Below are 24592 nucleotides of genomic sequence, written 5' to 3'. Positions count from 1 at the left end.
TAGAATTAAGATTAAGGAATTAAGGAACTACGAACTACGAACAGGCGAACTACGAATCAAGGAACCAAGGAATCAAGGAACTACGAATGAAGGAATTAAGGAACTACGAATTAAGGAATTCAAAAGGAACTACGAACTACAACCAAGGAACTACGAACCAAAACTAAGAATTACGAAATTGCAACGGAACTACGAACTAAGGAACTCCAGGAACTACGAATTAAAAGGAATTAAGGAATTGGAATTAAGGAATTGAGAATTTGGGAATTTAGGAATTTGAGAATTTAGGAATTTGGGAATTTGGGAATTTAGGAATTAAGGAATGCACGATTAAGGAATTGCTGAATTACAGGAATTAAGGAATTTAGGAATTAAGGAATTAAGGAATTAAGGAATCACGGAATTACGGAATAAAGGAATTAAGGAATTAAGGAATTGAGGAATTAAGGAATTAAGGAATTAAGGAATTAAGGAATTAAGTAAGGAATTAAGGAATTAAGGAATTAAGGAATTAAGGAATTAAGGAATTAAGAATTGAGAATTAAGGAATTGAGCAATTAAGGAATTGAGAATTGAGGAATTAAGGAATAAAATTGGGGATTAAGGAATTGAGGAATTAAGGAATTAAGGAATGGAGAATTGAGGAATTAAGGAATTAAGGAATTAAGGAATTAAGGAATTAAGGAATTAAGGAATTAAGGAATTAAGGAATTAAGGAATTAAGGAATTAAGGAATTAAGGAATTAAGGAATTAAGGAACTAAGGAATTGAGGAATTGCGCCGGGCTGCAAATTTCTTAAACAAAGATAAAAAAAGAAAATCAGGTGGGAATTTTGGAGTTTCATATTTTAGGATTTTAGTAATTTAGAAATTTTGGAAAGTAGGATTTAAAGAATCATGTAATTTAGGAATTTTGGAAATAAGAGATTTCGAAATACTGAAAAAAAATTCGAAATTTTATAATTTTGGAAATTTGGGAATTTAGGGACTTAAGAGCATAAAAATTTGGAACACTAGAAATTTGGGAATTTAGGGACCTAGGGACTCTAGAGAATTTTTTGGAATACTGAAATCAAGAATTTTGGAATTTAGGGCATTGGGAAATTTAGGAATTGTTAAGGAATTTAGGTATTTGGAAATTGAAGAATTTATGGATTTAGGATTCAGAAATTCAGAAATTTTAGAGTTTAGGAATAGGAATTTTGTAGTTAAGGAATTCAGGAAATCTGGTATTTTGGCATTTGGGAATTTATTTAGATTTTCAGGAATTTAGGAACTTAGGAATAAAGGAATTAGACAATTTATAAATTTGGGATTTTGAAGATTTTGGATTTCAAGAATTTAGGAATTTAGGCAATTGGGAATTTAAGAATTTTGGAATCTTGGAGTTTGGGTATTCAGAATTTAAGACATATTGGAATGTAAAAATTAGGAAATTTGAGAATAAAGGATTTTAGTGGCTTAGAAATTTAAGAACGTAGATTTTTTTTATAGGAATTCAAAAATTTGATAATTGAAAATTCATGAATTTAGGATATTGGGATATTTACAGTCTTTCATGAAGTTCCAGGGGGTGAATTCTCCCATTGTAGGGAAGTATGATAAAATTATTTATCATTCCAGTTTTGTGTAGAATTTTCACTAAAATACTGACATAAATTTAATTTCTTTCAGATAGATATTCAAGCGATAGAACATTTTCGTTCAATCATGATACTGTTTTCGTGTAGTCAATTTTTCAACAGGCACTAGTTATCTGTCGAGAAATTAAATAGTTTTATTTTCGACTTCAAGCAAGCATAACATGATAGTGGGTCAAAATTATTTCGTAATATAGCACACAGTGTTCATACCTACCAGCATTTGCGCACCGACCCAAGAGTGATTATTTTTCTATCCCACAGAAACCAAACAGGAACTCGAAGACCTAATGGCCGATATCAAAAAAACTGCCAACAGAGTAAGAGGGAAGCTCAAGGTAAGCACGGAATACCGTCTTCGAAATCCCAAACCACAGTAAACTAACCGTTCCGTTCCGTTTCCGCAGGGTATCGAACAGAACATTGAGCAGGAGGAGCAGACGAACAAGTCCAATGCCGATCTTAGGATACGGAAGACACAGCACTCGGCGCTGTCACGCAAATTCGTCGAGGTGATGACCGAGTACAACCGGACCCAGACTGACTACCGAGAGCGGTGCAAAGGAAGAATACAACGACAATTGGAAATTAGTAAGTGACCCGTGATTTCCTGTCCGTCCCGGGCGAGCTTCTAACTTGTACCGGCGTCGTCGTCGTCGACGACGACGTTGTTCGTTTATCTTTGCAGCGGGTAGAGCGACGACAAACGAAGAACTGGAGGAGATGTTGGAGCAGGGCAATTCCGCAGTGTTCACGCAAGGGGTAATGTCGCGTCTTCCTGTGACGGCGAAGCACCGTGGACCGGTGTCAGTGTTGAACTAATCTCGTATTTCCCGCTTTTGTTTCTTCCCCATCCACGACCGCGCAGATTATCATGGAAACCCAACAAGCAAAACAAACGCTTGCCGATATCGAAGCACGGCATGCAGATATTATAAAATTGGAGAATTCAATTAGGGAGCTACATGATATGTTCATGGATATGGCGATGCTCGTCGAGAGTCAGGTAAAGTGGAATTCAATTACTATTATGCCTCGGCGACTCCCGGTGAGTCTCTCTGTCTCAAGTCCTTGATGATGATGACGATGAATTTTGCCGACCGAACCGACCGTGCCACAGATACGTCTTGGTGGCATGCAGCATCCTCATCCAAGGGGGTGGGGGGAGACTGCATGTTGCAAGTTTGTGACTGTCGAACGATCGGTGGCAGAAGCACCATATCACAGCGCACCTCTTACATCGAGGAAACAACTATACCTATAAGTAAATGTAAGACACACAAAATCCATACGACAATCTTCAGCCAGATTACCCCTGTTCTGTATATTCGGAGTAGAACGTGTTGTGTCACAGACATTGGAAGTTAGTGAGTGGGTGCTTCTGAAAAAAAGCAGCACTCAGCATCAACAACCTACTTTTATCCCAGTTTGTTCAGTAGATCTTACAGATTCTGTGTTCGTGTATGTAGTTCTATAGCATAGCGTGTGTTCACTATATGATGCAATTTCCCTTTCCTCCTGGTCATTTTATCATTATTTCTGCTGATTAGATTTGTGCGATTTAAAACAGGTGAGGTTTGAGTGGGAAGATGCTGGTGGCGCAATTTTTAAGCTATTCACAAACGGAAACACCTGAAAAATGTTTTCTGGAAATTCATTTAATAACTATCACCCAGGTGCCAATTTTTTTTTCATACAATTTGAGCCCACTCTTTTCGAATTTTACAGCGCTTCTAATTCGTCTGACAAAACGAATTGGCATTCCATAGTCCAGCTCCATTTATCTCGATGCAAACCACGTCTGAAACATTCAATTTGTTGATCCTTGCCTGACGGACGGTGCGAAAGTTCGACGGTGGTGCAAGCAGCAACGAATGTTGGCGCTATCCGCCCATAACTGCTTGTTGAGCTGGTGCGAATTATTATTCGCTCCTCTGCCGGTTTAATTTAATTTACTCGTTATTTATCATCCCGCGTGTTTACCGCGCGCCGCACATTCATTCAAAGTGCGAGATAATAAAAGATGCGCCAGCCGCTCTTCACTCTTTGCCCCACAGATTTCGCACAGATCTAACTGCCTACATCATCGTTTTAAATTGTGTGATCCGACCATTCGTTTCGTTGGTACAGTTTTACTGACCCATTCCTTTATCCAGCATCATTGTCGTTATCGTTGCAGTCATATAGTGAACAGTGTTGTAGTTGCCTCCCTTTTCTTGTTTATGTTGTCAGCCTTATTTGTACTATCAACGGAGTGATTCAAATAACAGTTTTTTTTCTTCAAATTTTGGATAGTATTTTCCAGTAAAATTGGCCTTTCCCGTCATGTTTTCATAGATGCTACAACTTATTTATTGGCAACTTTTCCAGAGAACCCATATTTTTTATGCCTTCAACTGAATTTGAATGTTTAAAACTAAAAAGTTATTCCCTTTTTTTATTTTGACCTAACCGAATTCCAAATTCCGGTCAATTCTGCTGACCCTTTCACACTGCAGCACTTTTTCATTTTGTTTATAAAAAAGTTTAGGGTTTTCAAAATATATGGGTTCTTCGGGAATGTTGATCGTAAGTAACTCAAATAATCAACTAAGACAATGAAACGAGATAAAAGCTTTATACCGTTTAATTGTCTCAGTTATTTTTTTCTTACTTATTTGATCAACATTTCCAAAGGACCCATATTTTTAAAATCTCTGTTTTGAAAACCGAAAATGAAGACTGAAATCATGCTGCACGTATGAATCGTCTTGTATAATTTGTCTGATGTTGGTTCAAAATCGGGCGAATATTAGGCCACACTTAAAAAACAGTACAGATTCGATTTTATTGTTTTTGATTTTAAAAATAGTTAGAGGCGTACAAAAAAATATGGGATCTTTGAGAAAGTTGTCCCTAAATAAGTTAAAGAATCGATAAAGCGAATCAAATAAAAAATTTTGCCTGGAAAGACCAAACGAGTTTTTCAAAGAAAAGGTATTGTGAAAATTCTAAAACGACTCACCTGAACCCCAATTTGAAATACAGACCATACAATCAAGTACTAGCGAAGGTGTTCAGGGGATTCTTTTTAGGTTCTCATTGTATAATCAGGTTTTCCGACTATTTCGCTTCAATTCAATTCTTAATTACTGCAACCCTTTCGTTTTTAATTATTGCTTGGATTACATTTCCTCCGCTGTTACAATTAGTTTGAAACTGTTCACCTTAAAATGCTTGTCGAGCACTTCCTTAAAACCGTACATCAAACATTATCAAACGACGCAGCTGTTCCAATACCGTCGAAACTCCCTAAACCGGATCGTTTTCGACGGTGTTGTTCGACACAGCTGACTCCGATCCCCCAGGATCGAGCCATATGCAACACAGAAGTGACCTCCCGTCCCCGATGGGGGAAAGCGGGGGTCCAAGGACTTTGCGTTGATCCTCAAGCGCTACTTTGGAGGCTTACTACATCGTTCGACGACGCTACCTGTTGGCTCCACGCACACCAAGCCAAAGCCAGCTCCCCACAGCTCCAGCGAATAATCGAAGACGACGGCCAGGAAGAAAGCTTGGTGTAGCACAGGTAGCACCGACCGCCCACGAAAGCTAACGCCCGAGCAGAATCGACGGAATGTTCTCTCTGTCTGTGTGCGTGTGTTGTCGTCCTATACCCTCTCTGTCACTCTTTCACTGTCTCTGTCTGTTGATGTACCGTGCCTACCTGATAACTGGATCGTGAATAAGTTGCTGTGTTGCTGCCAGGCCAGTTTTGTAAACATCCAGAGTAAGAACCACACTGACTAATGATGATGTAACGCCTCGTGATTGTAGTTCTGTATTTGTCTGTCCTATTCTTTCAAACTATTGTAACTACCTACGTGTAAGAGCAACGTGTTTGACCTAATGGCCATGTTTCTTGACTATGTGTCTGTCTCCTTTCCGAATTGTTGCTGACAGCAAATGATACACTGCAATGACCTGTATTTCACAAAAGTTATGATTGGGATTACTATTCTATGTTCCCCGCTCCACTGTAAACTGTGACTGTAACGTTTCCTGCTTATTTGTTTGGCTACGCGTTTCGAGCAACCATTCGGGCGCAAACTTCCAAACGTGAGCTTATGTGTAGGTTTCGGACAGCGTCGACGTGTCGTAGAATGATGAAACTTAGTGCCTGGATGTTTTAAGGGTTTAGGTTCATATTGTCAAACTATTATATCTATATTTCGCGAAACAGTGTTTTCAAATTTGTATTACATTTAAACATTTTGAATTGAATGGAATTATTGTATTCAAAGACCAATCAAACATGCAATGGGGAACCAATAGTTGGAGCTTGGGATTAAGCGTTCAACGTCAGTGTGCACAGATATTGATGAATCAATAATGGCGCGGGTCGATTGCTTACGGATTTTCAAGGAGTGCGGGTGCGAAATTCTTTATTACCTGATGAGACCAAGATCACTTATGCACAGTTGTCTCAGGAGGGATATTTTTAGTAGAGACGAGGTAGAATCTGGATTGGAAAGTGAAATGATCCATGCAGCCATAATGATTAAAACAGACAATGTAACTTAACTACTCGGCCGGGTTGCGAAGGCTGACGGAGGTCCTTCAAAGCTGTATTTAAAAAAAAACACGTGTCAGGCGAACTTCCAATTGAATTGAATTCCATTGAAAAAAATTGAGGTTGCAAAATTCCGATTGACCACTTTTGCAAAAAAAAAATATATATTTCATAGATTTATCCGGCAACCCTTTGGAAAGTCTTCTAGACGTTTTTCTGTAAATATTTTAAAAATTCTATAGAAAAAACCTCCAGGAATTAATAAAAACATTCTTCAGGCATTCTTTCATTATACAGATATACAGAAATCCTCTAGATATTCCATCAAAAACCATTTCAGGAATTCATTTTAAAATTTCGACATGACTTTCTTTGGTAAATCCTTCGCAGATGAATTCAGAAACTTCTTAAAGAAGTTTTAAGAATTCCACTTCCCACAAATTCCCTCGGAAATTTTTATGGGACAACCTTAGTAAGTTACGTAAAGAATTCTTCCGGAAATTTGATCAGAAATTCTTCTAAGGATTATTAAAGGAATTTCCCCAAAAAATCTACAGAAATTTATTCAGAAATTATTTAATTATTTTTTATGGAAATCGCTACATGAAAAATTCCGTTTATTTAGAAATTTATCCAGTAGTTCATTTGGAATTTTCTCTAGAAAATTCTAGGACGAAGCTCTAGCAGTATCCGAACGAATTACAAAAGGTATTTCGAAAGATTGGTAAAAAAAATGTTCGAAACGCAAAATTTAAAAAAAATCAATAGATTTCCCGTAGAAATTTTCGAAGAAACTTCCTGAGAAATTTACAAGGACTTTTCCGAAGGTATTCCTGGAAGAATGTGCAATGGAATTACTGGCGGATTTTTTTTTTAATTATTTGGAACTACTGGAAGAGCCCCTGAAAGTATTTTTGGAAGAATTTACAAATGAACTATTGAAGGATTTTCAGAAGGAGAACTTGAATGGTATTTCTAAAGGAATTTCTGAGAGAATTCCTAAAAGAATTTCTGAAGGAGTTTCTAAAAAAAATCTTTAAGGAACTTCCGGATAAATCCCTGAAGCGTTTTTCGAAGGAATTTACATTGAAATGTCAAATCTATCTTCCTAAAAATTCCTAGATTTCGCTAGAATTTTTTTTCGGGGTTTCGGATTGGCGAAAAATTATGTTTACGAACAATTTTGGCGTAAAAAAACAAATTTGAGGGAAAATATTCAGTTTAGTGGGTCACGTGCATCATTTTGTTCCAGTTGAACTCCGCCAGTATATTTTTTTAAGTAATGATGTACATGTAATAAAATGTTTAATAAATGTTTGAGTTGTGTTATGAATTGTGCAGTCAAGAATCCAGACGACTGGGTGTGCTTGAGCCTTGAAATTAATTACGTTTATGGCAGCGCACTATAATTATCTCTCTGTATGTTGAAGAGGGTACGGCAATTCAATATGATGGTCCTTCGATCCGGATTATTGGAAAACTATACGGTTCGAAGGACCAAATGTTGGGTAGCAGGCTTACCTTCTTCGTTTTCAATCAGTGGGACCTTCCTTCACTGACTTCCGACTGGTTCAGGGAGAATCCTAAATTTCACAAAGATTGTACACACGGCTGTTTAAACTTAGCTTCAGGATTAGAACACAAGAGCAAGAGTGTTATTCAAGAATTTAAATAGGATGTTCGATATCACTGAATGAATTTGTTATTTGCTACAAGTTTCATGAATCATACACAAGAATTATTTTCAATGTGATTCTTTATTGGACTTTAGGCAGTGGTAATCCGGTCAATGATCGATCAGAAAAAGGGCATTAAGGAAAGGGAGAGGAAGGAGTATCAGCGTGGAAATTTATCTCTCTGCCCTTTCTCTTCAAATGGAAGCTTGACAGAAGTTTGTTCGATTCAAATCGTAACGAAAGTTGTCCACGGCTCGCTTTTTAAAATCCACTTCTATATATTTTTTTAAAATTTCTGTCGTATCTAAATGGAACTATCAACTCTATATTTTCGCCTCTAATTCTATAATGAAAATGTACATCTGAGTTTGGAAGATGATGTATATTTGTATTTCTACATCTTTGTAAAATGCGGTTAATCTTATGCAGAAGTAATCCTATAAATCAAAGAGATTCGAATGTTGTTTGTTTGTTCCGTAAATCTACGGAAATTTCCGTAGATCTGGCATCGCTGATTCGAGATTTTGCATTCATTGAGCTACTTCCTTTTTTTTCGCTGTAAATGAAAATAAGCATAATAGGATATATGGCCGGGGTTCTGCCAAATCGTACCAACCGTATTAAAAAAATAACTTTTTGTCAGCCCAAGTTTTATTGATTAACAGATTTACCTGATTACAAATCTTAGGGGTCTCCAGTAGCCTTGTAAGAAAAGGCGTAGGATTGCCAATCCGGAGATGGCGAGTTCGATTCTTAGTCCGGTCTAGGATGTTTTCGGTGGGAAACATTCTCGACTCCCTGGGCATAGTGTACCAATTGTACTTGCCACATAGTCATGCAATGGCGGACATAGAAAAGCTTTTAAATAATAACTGTGGAAATGCTAATAGTATATTAAGTTGAAAAGCAGGCCAATTTCCAGTTGGAATGTAGAGCCATTGAAGAAGAAGAAAAAGAAGAAGATGATTAAAAATCTTATTGGATGTTCCTCAATCCCGTAACTGAGAATATCCTACAGCAAATGTACGTATGAATTGATTTCCGTTTTCCTTTTATGAACAAATTATCGCAAGTCAGTCAAAAAGCCGTTTGGTGCAGTTTGGCAGAACCCCGACCATATGAAAAATGGATCCGGGAACTAACGGGATATAAGGCTCTCCGGAATATAAGGATTCTCAACCTCTTGAAAGGAGGCTTCCGAGCCTCTTGAAAGGATTGTACCCTGTTTGGCATAAAGTCGTTTGGCATAAAGTCATTTGGCATGATTGTTATTTGAACTGAACTTGCCGAGCCATTCAGCTACGTTGGTTCCACTATAAGGGCAATACATGATAATTGGAAACAGGATTGTATGGCATGGCAAATCTATATACGTAAAAATGATTTTCTGTTTGTCTGACCCTGTTTGTAGGCGTGAAAAGTTGTATGCGGTGGTTTTTGAGGCTGTGTAAGGTTTTTAAGATGGTTCGAGACCCCTTCCTGCTCTAGAAATGGGGGCTCCCATACAAATGAAATTCATATTTCTGCATAACTCGTCAATCAAGCAAATGGAACCCAATGTGGAATATGCAAAAAAAAAGTTTTGACTTTTACTCTGCCAAACGAATCGAGCAAACATTAAAACTTAATTTGTGAATACAAAATAGATAGACTAACATCTTTGAGGCGAGACAAAGCTCGGCGGGTCTGCTAGTTAAGAATAAAGAAGATTCCTGTAAAAATGGGAAGATAAATCAGCATTCAATTAATTTGACATTGGTGGCTAGTTTTGTTTCTCATGTAAGGATATGCCAGAAAACTTGCCCATTTCACCCTTTTATTGGGAAAGGAATTCGTATTCTCTCATGCGCTACGAAAAAACAATTTTTTTTAAAAGAGAAATCATATTTTCGCGCACTGATGCATGCTGAAATCACTTCTATTTGTCAAGCTGAGTCTATTGGTATATAACATTATGGAACTCCAGGCCTTCTATTAGGCCATATATTCTCTGCTTGTATTGAACGAAGGGGTCATAGCCTTTCTGGCTTTTTCTGGGCATTAATTCCCTTTCTTTAAACCGAACAAATGCATAAATTGAAAGAAAGTACCATATCGTCTCTAGCTGTCTGCCGAGAAAATGCATCCTTTGCAAGAAGGGATCATATCATATCTTCTCTTGCCTTAAACCAAGCAAATGCCTGAATTGGAATAAGGACCCATATCCTTTCTTGCCGGGCAAATGCATTCTATGAATGAAGGAACCATATCTTCTCTCGTCGTCTGCTGGGAGATACATTCTTCGAAAGAAGGAATAATACCCTCCCTTGCATTGAACTAAGGGGTCGTACACTAATTACGTAATCATTTTTTTCTGGGTTTTTCGACCCCCTACCCCCATGTAAGATTTTTCTTATACAAATGATTTTTTTTATGTGGTGCGTAAAAAAAGTACAAACCCCCCTCCCCCCATAAGTGCTTACGTAATTTGTGTACGACCCCTAAGCAAATACTTGAGTTGAAAGAAGGAACTATATCATGTTTTGATTTCTGATGGACCTTTTGTCATCCTTTGAAAGAAGCGATCATATCTTCCTTATTTTTAAAGCGAGCAAATTCCTGAATTAGAGGAAGGCATCATATCGTTTTTTGCCATCTGCCGGGCAAATGCATCCTTTAAAAGAAGGGGTCAGGGAATCAATATTCGGGCAACGCCTAAAAATATACTCTTTGTCATCAATCATTGCATGCTCTGATATTTCCGAAAATACGATGCTAATGTTGTAATCATTGTTCGATTCTCGAATATTTCCATAAAAGCAGAAACTATGATAACATAAAACCGAAATTTGCTCAAGAAATAATGCAAAACAACGGGTTGAAAAATTAGCGACAAGATTGTCTTCTTTTTTGTTGCTGACACAATTTTTCGGATCTTTGTCATTATTATCTCCGACAAAAATAAAGCTTTGTCGTTGGTACGCTTTTGACGCTTGTTTCGCACGCGCATTCCAGAAAAATTGATTCCCTGGAAGGGATCATATTCTACCTTGCGTTTCACCGAGTAAATGCCTGAACTAAAAGTAGAAACCATATCGTAGTTTGCCTTCTGATGGGCAACTGCATTCTATGCAATAAGGGATAATATCTTCCGTTGCCTTAAACTGCGCAAATGTCTGAATTGAATAAGGGAACCATGTCGTGTTTTGCCTTCTGACCTGACCAACCTTTGAAAAAAGGGTTCATATCTTCCCTTGCCTTAAACAGAGCAATTGCTTTAATTAAACAAATGAAACATATCCTCTCTTGTCTTTTGCCGAATAAATGCATCCTTTGAAAGAAGGAATTATATCTTCCCTTTCCTTTAACTGAATAAATGCATACATTGAGAATTAAAAGAATACACATTCTCCCTTGTGTTATGCCGGGAAAATGCATTATTTGAAAAAAGGAATCATATCTTCCGGAAAAAATCATTCTTTGAAGAAGGAAGTGTATACTTTTTAGACTTATGCGCCACAAAGTGATAAAGAGATGATTATTTCTCCACTAGAAATAATTAATAAAATAGTTTTTGCTCTTGAGTACTTACAATTTTGCTATTCGAGTTTCCGTCTTTTCTAGTTTGTCATAGTCAACGACGATCTTGCAATTGACTCAGAGGTAAAAAGATGTTATGTGCGAAAAGCAGATAATGAAAATTTCATGGAGTCTACCAATGTTCCTTCGAGTAGTGATTTGATACAACCTTAAATTCATCACAAAACAATCCAAAGCATCTCTCAGCGATAATTATTAATATAAATATAAATAATTGTATAATTGAAGAAGCATAATTTTAAGCATAATTTCAACTTTTTGGCGCGATCAGGTAGATTACAATGAAGATTAAAGTCTTTTATTTACTGATTGACATGCATATTATGTACAATACAAAGTTTTTGAGTGAAAAATCATACAATAATAAAAACTGTATAAAGAAGTTTTTATTGAAATTGTACTACATCCGTCATTACGAATTCTGATCCGAGGTACCTCCTGTGGTCAGCGAAGGTATGTACCAGGTTGAAAATCGTCTAACTGTGACTTCAATTCAAGACTCTCAGGCCATTGTGGAATTGAAGGAAATAAGAAAGCTGATTTACTCGCAAGACAAGGTTTAAGTGCCCAGTCATGTTAGAAGGACCTCCAGGCAACTGAACAAATCATCATTTCATTCAATAAAATTTCAAATAAATTGTAAAATCTGAGAAAAAGTTATCTGAGAATAGTGATCGGTCTTTTCACAGGTTACTGTCTGATAAAGGATCGTTCAAAAATTACATTGCATTGCACAGCTTCAGGCATTAAGGATTTGCGAAATACCATTTTGTATTTTTATCTTGACATTTTCAGAGGTTTCTTCATACTTAGAAGTGCTTCGAAGAAGTATGTTTTTAAGAGCGTGTGTTAAAAATAATTCATCTCGAAAAAGTGGGGTTTAGTGGGGTTTAGAAGTTTTCCAACTCCTGTTCGTCGTTCACATGGTTCTCTGAACAATTTTGCAAGTTCTAGTCCATGAAGGAGTAACAACTACGAATTGTAAGGCTTATACTCATGCTCATTGTGTAGGATGTGATTTTTTTTTAAATTTTCATTGAACCTTGTTGCTTGTGGGTTTCGAGAATCACTTTGGTACTTTGATAAAAATGTTAAGATTGTTGCGATTCCATAGAAAATGTTAGGGGAATATGCCCTAGCTAAGAATAGACTGCTTTTATGCCTTAGCTATAACGATTTTCATGGGTGTTTCTACCTCATGCAGCAGTTAAACAATAGCTATATAGCTGATGCCATTAGAAAAAAATCTCAATCATATTGATAATTTTCACATTTTAAAAAAGTGGTGATATTTTGTTGCCGGAAACATGAGGCAAAACGCCTTTTAGCCGGCAGCTTTTAGGGAACAACGCATCACGTGTCGGCGAATCAGCATTCTGGTATGCACAGTGCGTGGAGACGCGTAGTACTTTGTCGGTTAGTTCCACTAGGGCGTTTTGCTTCCTCGAAATCAGAAAAAAATATTTTAGGCTCTTTTAGTGGAATGTATTCAACCGTCTAAGACGAGTTTAGTACTCTCCATTTAATTCCACTACGTACGTACGTAAGTACGAGACACTGAAGACGACCACACGGTTGTGGTCGAAATACGTATCTGCAAAGATAACAAAACGTAGTGGAATTAAATGGAGAGTACTAAACTGGTCTTAGACGGTTGCTCCCCGAAATGTTAGATGTTTCGTCAAAATGTGGAAAATTTTGGGTTTTTCCTAGCCTACATAATTTTACGTTTAGTTTTGGTAAGGCTATCTCAAACATGGTAAACATAAGTGAATACCCAAAAGTCGTTTTGCCCCGGGGGGCGTTTTGGGGCCGCTTCCCTTATACGGCGTTTGGTTTCCTTTAGATGTTTTTTGCTTGTTTATCGTGTTTAGGAAAGTATTGGATTTTGTTTGAATCCAAAAGCTGGAACAACAGCTTTAGGACCACATAATTTGTCAAATGATTTGCGAAACAGCATTTTTGAAAATTGTGATTTTCCGATTTCCGGGTTGTCGCTCAATTTGTCTGAAGTTTGTAAAAATCCCCTTCATACGAAATTGATTCAATCAAAAACAAAAACAATAAATTTGACATTCGAGGAACCGATTGAACTCTTTGTGCAGAATCCCGGTTTTTATGGTTGAATCATGTTGATCACAAATGCTGTATGGGAAAACAGTAGAAGCACAAGTACTAGAACGTTAGTGGCGCTGTAGTCATTTCAACATGACTTCATACTTCAACAAACTTCAATTGGATGTTTGGTTTCATCACCAACATCGGTTTGACACTTGTAGTACCGGTATTTTGGCTGCCAGGTCAAAGTAACCTAAATGTTAGTCACGCGAACAGCAAATATGTATATATAAAAATACACTGGGGTCGCTTTTTACGCGTTTTTTTACGCGGGTCGCTTTTACGCGATTTTTTTCGCGGATTTTGGGATTTACGCGGATTTTTTCAAAAGTTTTTTTTCACGCGTTTTTTTTTTTAAAGGTTAGGAAACATGTAAAAACCATAAAAAAAAAACGATTTTGTGTGATGTCGTTTTTGGCACGTTTTTTAAGCGGTTTGGTTTTACGCGGAACGTATCCCCCGCGTAAATCGCGTATATTTTGAATCAACTGGGAAAACAGCGCTTCTAGCGTTCTATTAATTCTACGCCTACTTTGTAAATGAATGAAACTGTAAAATGCACTGGAGATCTGGTCTCACTGTGCAAATAAGGCTTTGCACTACAAATCTGTGTTGCTTGGAGACCGAATTATCAATTTTCTTTTTTTTTAATTTGGCGATGGCGACTCGAAACCAATAGAAATGAATATCATTTTCCTAGACATCATACAGATAAAACTTTTTGAAAATGGTTTATCCGTTGATATTTTGCTACGTTTTCAATAAAAAATGCCTCGTCGAGTATGTTTTTTACGTTTAATAATTTTTTGGTGGTGAATAATCCTTTAATTTCCATGAAATCGTTACTTCAATAAAGAAGTAACATTCATTCAATTTTTGGGTTATATAAGAAAGAAACATGTATCGAACTAGACTAGTTGACATTTAATTAAGCGTTACATTACTTACTCTTATATAAAAATTTGGAACCTTGAGATATAAAAAAATGTTTTCAGAAAGAAAAATGAACCAAACAATATAAAAATGATAACAATTAATTGTTCAAAAAATAACTGATATCGTACTACATGAACAATTCATGATAATTCGTGAAGAAATTAATAGCAATTCATTTTGCAAGAATATGTTTAAATACAATATGAATGCATACTAAACACCAATCAAAAAAAAAATCCAGCAATATGAAGTGAAAAAATCCAAGTTTCGTCATTCTACGATTTGGTCTAATTCGTCGTCGCTGTACATTCCCTGTCTATCGATTACCCAAGCTCTTTCTCCGTTGCTACTGTTGTGTAAATAATGTTGTTTAAATGTATTGCTCCTTCGTGTGTAATAACTAAGTATAGCATCTGGAAGACACAAAACCCACATTTCTTGTTTGTTGATCTACTGTTGATTGCTAGAGTAATTCCCTCTCTCAAACCAAATGCTGTAGCAAAGTCGATACCCATCTAGATTTAATCAATGAGAGGTAAATCGTCGAAATCAGCACATCTCTTCGTCAATTACCGGCTCCGCACGCAAGGAAAACACGCCAAGGATCAACGATTGACGTTACCAACTAGGGACCGAACTATTCAAATTCACGCCGAAATTATGACTCCCACCTCCCCTTTATCGAATACCGAATGTCACCCCTTTTCTCTACCGTTTGCCGTTCTTCTCTCTATCTACCACTCAACAGGGTGAAATGATTGATCGTATAGAATATCATGTTGAACACGCAATGGATTATGTCCAAACAGCGACGCAAGACACAAAGAAAGCGCTTAAATATCAAAGCAAAGCCCGCCGGGTGAGTACATTTGACGACTTTTTAACTAATGTGTGTTTTTTTTTTCTTTTTTTCTTTCCATTTTTATGTTCCGAATTCGAATCCCGAATCATCCGCCGCCTGATCCATCCTGTCCCGTCCTGGTCGATGTGAAAACTATACGTCGTCGTCCTTGATTTCCAAAATGTTTCCACGCTTTTCTCTAATCCACACTGATAACCACAAACATAACTGTTTTTTTCACACTTTCGTGTGGTGTGTGGCTTTGGAATCTTAAAAAATCTAAATTATTATGTTTTTACGTTATTTCGTTACGGCTTATAAACATCTAAACCATATATAAATCAATGTACTTTATACTTAACCTGCATGTTTTGATTATCATCATATAAACTTTTTATTGTTTAATGTTTGTTGCATGTACTATATTTGATAATGCATGTGTGCTTTTCGAAATACTAATATAAAAATAACTATTATATGATATCTATGTGTGTCTGTATGCGCGTGTATGTGCGACAATGTATGTATGTGCTCTGAATGCTAAATGGGTTAAACGTTTGTGTAATGTGACAAATCCGGTGCTCGGTGCAACTAATCCGCGGGAAAATGGATATCACACTATAATTCACGTCTCATCAATTATGAATGGCCTTGATCTACTGTGTGCACCAACTGCACTATATTTTTTTTTCACTGGGATGTTTAATTACACGTATATCGAATCGAATGCTGACTCTGTAACTGCAACTAACGATTTCCGGTATCGGCAAACTCAATTTGGCTAACACTGTTTTTTCGCCAATGCTGCTAAACTAACCGAAACAAAACCTTGTTGATACAACCAAAACCATAAAAATCGCCAAAACAACAACTGCTACAACTGTCTCTCTCTTTTTCCTACGGGTTCTTCCGAGTTTTCATTCCTCCGAACACGGTCACGTGGTCGCCGCTTCTTCCTCCGCCACAACCTCGGCCGGTGCCGGTGGCGTCTCTCGCTACTATAAATATCCTCCCTCTCCGGCAATGCCTCTCTCACGCTATAATCGTTTGAATCGATCCCATTCCCGTTCCCACGAAATCCTCCCCAATCCCAAATTCTCCCCGGCGAACCGAACTCCCCAATCCGCCCATCGGAAACTGAATCTTCTCGCTGCGGCGCCGCGTTCTTCGCTGCCGACCGGAAAATCGCAATCGACCACCGATCTGCGTGCCGTCGAATGTCATCCTGGACCATCGTCGTCGAACGAAAGGGCGACCTGGTGGACCGAATTGAGTACCATGTTGAGCAAAGCGGGAACTATGTGGCACAAGGTCAACAGGAACTGGTTCAGGCGAACAAGTACATGTCCAAAGCAAGAAAGGTATTTATGATGAGCGCACACTCCCGCGGTACGCATCCTCTCGTGCGTATGAGTGCGGTTGTATATATGTGTAGGAAGGACAATAACAGCAACAGCGGCAACACCGAGAATAGCGCTGCTGGCTTTTCCTCGGTGGGTGCCCGCTCGGAGGGTGGAGATATCGCTGCTGCTGTTGTCGTTGATTGTAGTTAACCTCAGAAACTAACTTATTACTGATCGATTGACGTTAACTCGGCTAATGATGTTTTGTATCGTTGTTCGCGGCTCGGATCTGGTGAAGGGTCTTCTGAATATGTTTTTCTCCTTTCTAGTTGTTTACAGCATTAGAGGATATAATAATAGCTCGCAAATAGTAGTGGGTGAAAACCCTGTAACAAAGAGGTTATTCCATATTTGTTCAATGGAGTTCGCTGGAGGCTCTTTTGAACTTAAATTGCTTTAATTGTTATGCATCAAAATGTGTCGTAATTGATACTGAATTACCTTTTCTAAGCAACTATGTCAAACGTATTTATCAATTGTGAGGTAAAAAGTCGTAGAACTGCTCCCATTTTTATCTTAACGTATATTCATCTAGTGGCGAAAGAATCCCTCTTGTCTTTCTACTTAACATGGGTGTTCACTGCCGAAAAAAATACAAAAATAAGAAACAAATCTAATTTCTTTTCATTGATTTGTTTTTGATGGGATGAACATAAGATTTATGAGATGAAGCTTTATGTATTCTCGAAGACATTTCGCAGGAAAATCATTTGAATTTTTAAGAGTATGATTATTTTCTGAATTTCCTCTGGACATTTCTATGCATTTCCTCGAGTAATTTTTCTGAATATGTTCGTGACATTCTTCTCAATTTCCTTTAAGAGTTCTATCTCAAGAATATTCTTCTAAATATCTTGAGAAATTCTTCTGATTTTTTTCTTCTAAAAATTCTTCAAAGTTCCTTCAATAACCTATTCTCAATTTCTTCGTGAAATTCTTCAGAAAGCGCTTTGGAAATTATTCGGAATTATTTTGAGCTTACATGTGGAATTCTTCTCAATTGCATGGGAAACTAATTTCCACGTTGAATGGTTATTTAAGTTTCTTCGAGTCATTTATTTTTTGAATTTTCTCATGAAACTCTTTTTAGTTTCCCTGAAAACTTCTTCAGGAATTCGAAAAAAAAAACTCTGACAACTTAAAGTATAGAGGAAAAAAGTATTAAAGAAAGCATCCGGTCCTTTTGGAAGAAGGTTTCCGAGTTTAGAGTAGTAGAATTCCGAGTTGCTTAAAATGAGAATTTCGAGCCTCTTGAAAGGAGTCTTCCGGGCCTCTCGAAAAGAGACTTCCGAGCCTAAAAGGCTCTAAAAAAGAGAAAGTTTAAAGAAAAGAATGCTTTCAGACCGCTTGGAAGAAAGTTTCTGAACCTTATAAAAGGAGGGTTCCGAACCTCATGAAAGGAGTCCTCCGAGCTTCTTGGTAGGAGGCTTTCGATTATCCTAGAGATATGCTTCCAATCCTTTTGCAATTGAATGAAAGAAACAAATTTTAACTCTCGTTTCTTCTCGCTTCTATATCTTCTTCTTCTTCTTATTGGCATTACATCCCCACACTGGGACAGAGCCGCCTCGCTGCTTAGTGTTCATTAAGCACTTCCACAGTTATTAACTGCGAGGTTTCTAAGCCAGGTTACCATTTTCGCATTCGTATATCATGAGGCTAGCACGATAATATTTTTATGTCCAATCCTAGAAGAATCATTGGTAGCTCTGATAAACAATCCTTAACCTGCCAGATGCGTGTGTCGCTTTACCGTATCTTCACACTTAATTTTTTTAACCGGGATCTCAGCAAAATGGTCAACTTTTACCGAGATTCGCACAGCTGTGCCCCAGCAAACATGTTTTTTGCCGAGATTTCTGTCAAAAGTGCTGAAAATCAGCAAAGGATTTGCCAAAAATCAGCTAACAAACATTATTTTGCCGGAATATCAGCTTTTTATTGTGCTGGCGTACGGCTGTGCGGATGTTTGCCGAGCTGCAGATATAAAAACTAAGTGTGTTCGTATCGAACATGTTGTTTTGGCAGCTGCAGCTTAGACACTGTTCGTGTATTCGCCAAATCAATTTTTTCTTTGGATCTCTTTGCCGAAATCTTTAATTTTACCCTTCTGGACTGGTTCGCTAGTCGTTTTATGTTTCATGTCCACGTGACAATTTGCGGCTCAGTTCCTTCGACTTTCAGTCGTTCGGCCACCGTCTCGTACTCTCGTCCATTAGAGTAGCGGATGACAGAAAGGCGATCGTATCAAGCTGTCGTTTACCAAAATGAAGCGTTACATGCATCATTCGAAATATGACGGAACAGTTCGATTTTGCCCTTTGCAACTGTACCGATTCTTCTATTCGATGCAAGAGAGGATGGTGGTTTCCATTACATCTCTGCACCATACACCGGATCATCGAAAAGCAGCGTCCACCACCATGTTTATTCAGGCAGACTTCACAGAGCTGCTGCCTTCTGATCGCTACAATGTTCATGTCTTTGAATGTTGAGTAAGCCCGGATCAGATGATCTGAACTTTTGCAAATCCAGCATGACCGGACGACTTCTCCACCACTTGAGTCTTCACCACACGAGTCTTCACTTTGCTCGTGAGCTGAATCATGTACATGCAAAATCTCCTTTCTGGGTTTTTCTATTCCAGCACGCGATCTCTCGTTTATCGACAGTAAAGAAAAATCCGCAACTTTGGACACGTCAGCGACAATGTCTGTTGCGAAGTTCGTGAACATCCTCAATGGGCTTCCCACGCTTATATCGGACCTAATCCAGTTTGTAAATCGGCGGAAGCTTATCGACTAACTCCTGTACCAGCATCGGATTTTTGAGGTGATCTCCTGATCGTTCAGCTTCCAGATGATCACACAACTGCTTCACTGTTATTCGGAAGTTGATGAAAGTTTCCAGTCTGTTAGCATTCGGAGGGGAGTACTCCTAACCTTCACCATCAATGTCTTCAGAAGTTTCTCCGGCCTGCCAAATAGGTTTCGAAGATCGCAAATCACATTTGGAATCAAATGCGGCTTCAACTGCTTCTTACTGCTTCAAGCGCATTTCCTTGAAGACAATCCTGTAGACCAGCGGTTCTCAACCTTTTTCGTGAGGGGTACCCCTTCGCATAAATGGAGGTACCCCCTGTTCATTTTTTTGCTGTTAAATGAACATAAGTGTGACGTGGAAAAAAAACAACTAAAAATTAACGGGCTATATGACTCTACATAAAATTGGCTGAAATCTTCATTATTCCGAGCTCTTGGAGAAAAGCTTCCGAGTCACTTGGATTTCGAGGCTTCCGGGCCACTTGAAAGGAGGATTCCGGGCTTCTAGAAAGGAGGCCTCCGGGCCTCTTGAAAGGAGGATTCCGTGCCTCTTGAAAGGAGGCTTCCGAGCCTCTTGAAAAGAGGCTTCCGGGCCTCTTGAAAGGAGGCTTTCTGGCCTCTTGAAAGGAGGCTTTCGGGCATCTTGAAAGGAGGCTTCCGGGCCTCTTGAAAGGAGGCTTCCGGGCCTCTTGAAAGGAGGCTTCCGGGCCTCTTGAGAGGAGGCTTCCGGGCCTCTTGAAAGGAGGCTTCAGGCCTCTTGAAAGGAGGCTTCCGGGCCTCTTGAAAGGAGGCTTCCGGGCCTCTTGAAAGGAGGCTTCCGGGCCTCTTGAAAGGAGGCTTCCGGGTCTCTTGAAAGGAGGCTTCCGGGCCTCTTGAAAGGAGGCTTCCGGGCCTCTTGAAAGGAGGCTTCCGGGCCTCTTGAAAGGAGGATTCCGGGCCTCTTGAAAGGAGGATTCTGGGCCTCTTGAAAGGAGGATTCTGGGCCTCTTGAAAGGAGGATTCCGGGCCCCTTGAAAGGAGGATTCCGGGCCCCTTGAAAGGAGGCTTCCGGGGCTATTGAAACGAGGCTTCTGGGCTTCTTGAAAGAAGGCTTCCGGGCCTCTTGAAAGAGGCTTCCAAAGATTTCCGGGCCTCTTGAAAGGAGGCTTCCGGGCCTGTTGAAAGGAGGCTTTCGGGCCTCTTGAATGGAGGCTTCCGGGCCTTTTGAAAGGAGGCTTTCGAGCCTCTTGAAAGGGGTCCTCCGGGCTGATTGAAAGGAGGCTTTCGAGCAGCGTAGAAGGATTGGTTCCAATCCTCTTGCAACGAAGCAACTGAGCTTTGCGGAAAAAAGCTTTCATGTCTCTCAAATGGAAGCTTCCAAACGTGTAGACTCTAAAATTTAGTTCAGAAGCAAATCTTTATCTGCATAGCATATTAAGCATAGCAGAAAATATAATTCAACATTTTGCTTCGATCAGGTAGATGGTATAGAAGATTTTAATTGGTTCATTCGTCGTTCTGTTCTTTTGATTTTTTATCCACTGCCCCTAATCCACTGTGCTGATTGTAAAGGGAATGACTCAATAATATTTGAGTTACTGATCGCCATGCATCTTCTTCTTCTTATTGGCATTACATCCCCACTACGGACAGAGCCGGATCGCAGCTTAGTGTTCATTAAGCACTTCCACAGTTATTAACTGCGAGGTTTTTAAGCCAAGTTACCATTTTTGCATTCGTATATCATAAGGCTAACACAATGATTCTTTTATGCCCAGGGAAGTCGAGACAATTTCCAATCCGAATATTGCTAAGATCGGCACCGGGAATCGAACCCAGTCACCCTCAGAATGGTCTTGCTTTGTAGCCGCGCGTCTTACCGCACGGCTAAGTAGGGCCCCGATCGCCATGCATATTATGAGCAAAACAAAATTGTGAAAAAAATATACGTATATAAAAATTTTATCAATAAGTTTTGATTAAAATTGCATAAACTCCGCCATTATGCATTTTTGTCCGAGGTACCCCCTGGGCCCGGCGAAGGTACCCCCAGGGGTACATGTACCCCAGGTTGAGAACCGCTGCTGTAGACGTTTCATATTCTCAAGGTTTGAAAATCCACAAGCAACTGTAGTGTATTCGAAGCTGCTAATAAACAACGGTCAGACTTCTCGTTCACCGCGAATCGTTGGATGGCGCTGTTGTGACAATTCGTTTCGAGCGGCTAGCTGATTTCGCGTTATTCTGCCTACTCGCCCGACCCATCACAAACTTTGCTGCTACGTACACTTTTATGGCGGCTCTGGTTGCGTTTCACCTGGTCCTCCGGTTCTTCGCCTGTTTCACTTTCATCGTCCGATTCGTCTTCATTCTCGGAAGGTATCGGCACTTTTCTCGCAGTCTTTGGCTTTTCACCAACTTTGCTAAAACCTGCACTCGCTTCCAAAAGATCTGTTCCCTGCGGATACGCTCCTTGAAAGTCGACGGTCGAAGGCTGCTCTACTGCTTTCTTGGTGTGGTCTTCAAACCACTTATCCACTCCTGGTCTACGCCAGCGCAGGAGAAATGAGCCCACTGCTTGCACATCCCACATTGGACCCAATTCACATCGTCTTATGTCGATTATGTCTTTCAGCAGAATAAACATTGCTCTATCTTGTTAGGAGAAGACGCCATGTTGAAGTGATCCGATTTAAAATCCTTTGATTTGTTGAGATTAAATCGATACAAACTGTCTTTGATAATCGGCCTTTATTAACGGCAGATCAAAGCTGCAATTACGATAAAATTTAATTGTATTATTGTAGGGGGAGATCCCCCAGCGCCGGACACCTCCCAACACCGGACACTTCTCAAAACGACACTTCCAGAGGTTCTTTCACCATCTTATGTAGTGCAAAGGAAAGCTATTTCAAAGTCGTTCAGCTGCAGGGAGAATTAGATTCTTAGGTTGAAAACTTTGTTCAAAATTTTAGATTAAAAAAAATGATCAAAATTTTATTACCTTTTATTAGAAGGTTTGAATCAACAAGATCAAATTCGATCGGAAGCATCCTATCAGATGATCAATAACAGCCATATTTTGAATAATGATCATGATTTGTTAGATAAGTCATGTAATTGTGGTGCAAAATCAGTTTCTTCTAACCGGCAGCTGTCCCCCGGCTGTCCGGACAGTGATATTCTTATGGAAGCAAATAGTCATTTTTACACCTGTTTTGTTAAAATTACTTCAATTCAATTGCTTCTTCTTACTATGATATCAGAAAGCCATAGAAATAAGTAGAACGAAAATTTGAGGATGGCATTGCAAAAGGTTGGATTTTAGAGTAGGATGTAAGATGTTTAGCTAGACATTCGAATAAGCTATATGTACTAACACATTTTAATATCCATAACTCGAAGAAAGTGAAAAATATTGCTATTCTAAATTATGTCTACTAGGGTACTAGGGTTCGCTTTTCTGAAACATTCAGAAAAGTTCATTCTGAACATTCGGTGGAAATTGCCGTTGAAACCCAAAGAATAGTCTTCGGAATTCCTAGTAAGACTTTTCTGTGGAAACCATAAAAAAACCGAAAATTCTAAATATTTCAAATAATATCCATGCAAATTTCAAACCACTTTTTGTATAAACTCTACTTTCAGTGAATTAATAATTATTATTCGTTTAAATCAAATTTTTAAACTGGGAAGCGCCTATTCTTCTTAATTGGTATTACATTCCCCACAGGGACATTACCGCCAAGATTTTTTTATGTACAGGTTATCCGACTTGTCAATATCCCCAAATCAGTCATCTTGGATTTTTGTATGGAATTTATGCTCGTTTGTTTACGTTTTGCACTGAAAATGTATGTTTCCCCCTCGCGCTGGTTATTCCCATCTACTGACGAAGTCGGATAACCTGTAAATAAAAAATCTTGATTACCGCCTCGCAGCTTAGTGTTCATTAAGCACTTCCACAGTATAGATAGTAGAATCTATAGATGAGCGAAAGCATGGCTGAGTCGATTTTTTTTGCCCGTGCACACGTGCATATGACGACACAGCCCTTAACTTTTCCATTGAAATCGTGACGTCATGCTCGTTTGGAGACACGTTTGGCAGTTCGTTTGGAGACAGAGGATTTATCTTCGCTCATCTATATATTCCACTATCTATATTCCACAGTTATTAACTGCGAGGTAAAGGATGCGTTTTTTCAGCTCAACTTTGGCCTCTCCTGGTGGAATTTTCAAGAACTTTTTGAATTCTGAACCTCATCAATCTGTCTCAAACAAAACAAAGAAAAAGTCTTTTACATCTCATTTATTTTCCTTCATTGTTTTGTGAATTTTGTTTATTTAGCGGTTTATCACTAGCGAATAAAAATAATAAAATAGTTTTAGCGTCTCGTATCATACATATTGAAAAGATTTCAGAAAAAACCGGGCTTTTCTTTATGTTTATTCCAATCAATGTATTGAATCTAGTTCGACTACATAATAAATCTAGTTTTTAGCGGTGAAAGGAACCAATAATCAGACACATGGGAAGGTAATCCCGATATTGTGGAGTTGGGCTGCTCAGAATCGACCCACTAAAATTGTTGAGTCTGTAAGCCACTCTTCACTTACCATCTGTAAGGCACTCTTGCCTGCCGCAAAAGTGAAACTTTTTATGCACGTACCCTTCATTCACTCACTCAGTCATTTTATCAGCTCAAAGGATTGAGCCTTACAAAACGACCATAACGGAAGACAGTCTTGTAGCATGCGTTAGGGGGAACCTTTGGATTGTCATACTTAGCAGCATCCTAGATCTCTGTAGACTTATTTTTTTTTGAAATTTGGTATATTTCGACAGTTTTTTTTGTAATTTGTTTATTTTAATATTATGATGAGATGTCTAACGATTACTAAATCCTCTGTAAAGTTTTCCGAAATTTTGACAAATCTTTCACCAAATTCAGCGCTTAACAACTTCGTATTCTTGGTAATATTTCCTATGCGGTTTATACATCTTGCTCAAACATGCTAAAAATGCGAAAATACTGTAAAGACC

The 24592-nt window shown here is 38.6% G+C and overlaps 1 protein-coding gene across 7 annotated transcripts in view; it reads left to right on the top strand.

Moving 5' to 3' along the window:
* The window catches only part of LOC134204299 (syntaxin-1A), a 93540-nt gene that overhangs the window by 5907 nt on the left and 63041 nt on the right, over nt 1-24592 (top strand). For 4 of the 7 annotated variants that reach the window (XR_009977828.1, XM_062679117.1, XM_062679121.1 and 1 more), the window contains exons 2-6: nt 1905-1978; nt 2048-2231; nt 2329-2402; nt 2509-2646; nt 16593-16703. Coding sequence is in view for 5 of the 7 variants with exons in the window: in XM_062679117.1 (XP_062535101.1) it covers nt 1905-1978; nt 2048-2231; nt 2329-2402; nt 2509-2646; nt 16593-16703 (581 nt within the window). In the remaining 2 variants the exon portion in view is untranslated. Of the gene's footprint in view, nt 1-1904; nt 1979-2047; nt 2232-2328; nt 2403-2508; nt 2647-15249; nt 15361-16592; nt 16704-24592 lie in introns of all 7 variants that reach the window. The other 3 variants (XR_009977827.1, XM_062679119.1, XM_062679120.1) reach the window with 1 other exon arrangement.

The sequence above is a fragment of the Armigeres subalbatus genome, unplaced genomic scaffold, assembly GCF_024139115.2.
Source record: "Armigeres subalbatus isolate Guangzhou_Male unplaced genomic scaffold, GZ_Asu_2 Contig515, whole genome shotgun sequence".
Lineage (NCBI taxonomy): Eukaryota > Metazoa > Arthropoda > Insecta > Diptera > Culicidae > Armigeres > Armigeres subalbatus.
This window is presented reverse-complemented; position numbering and strand designations above follow the sequence as displayed.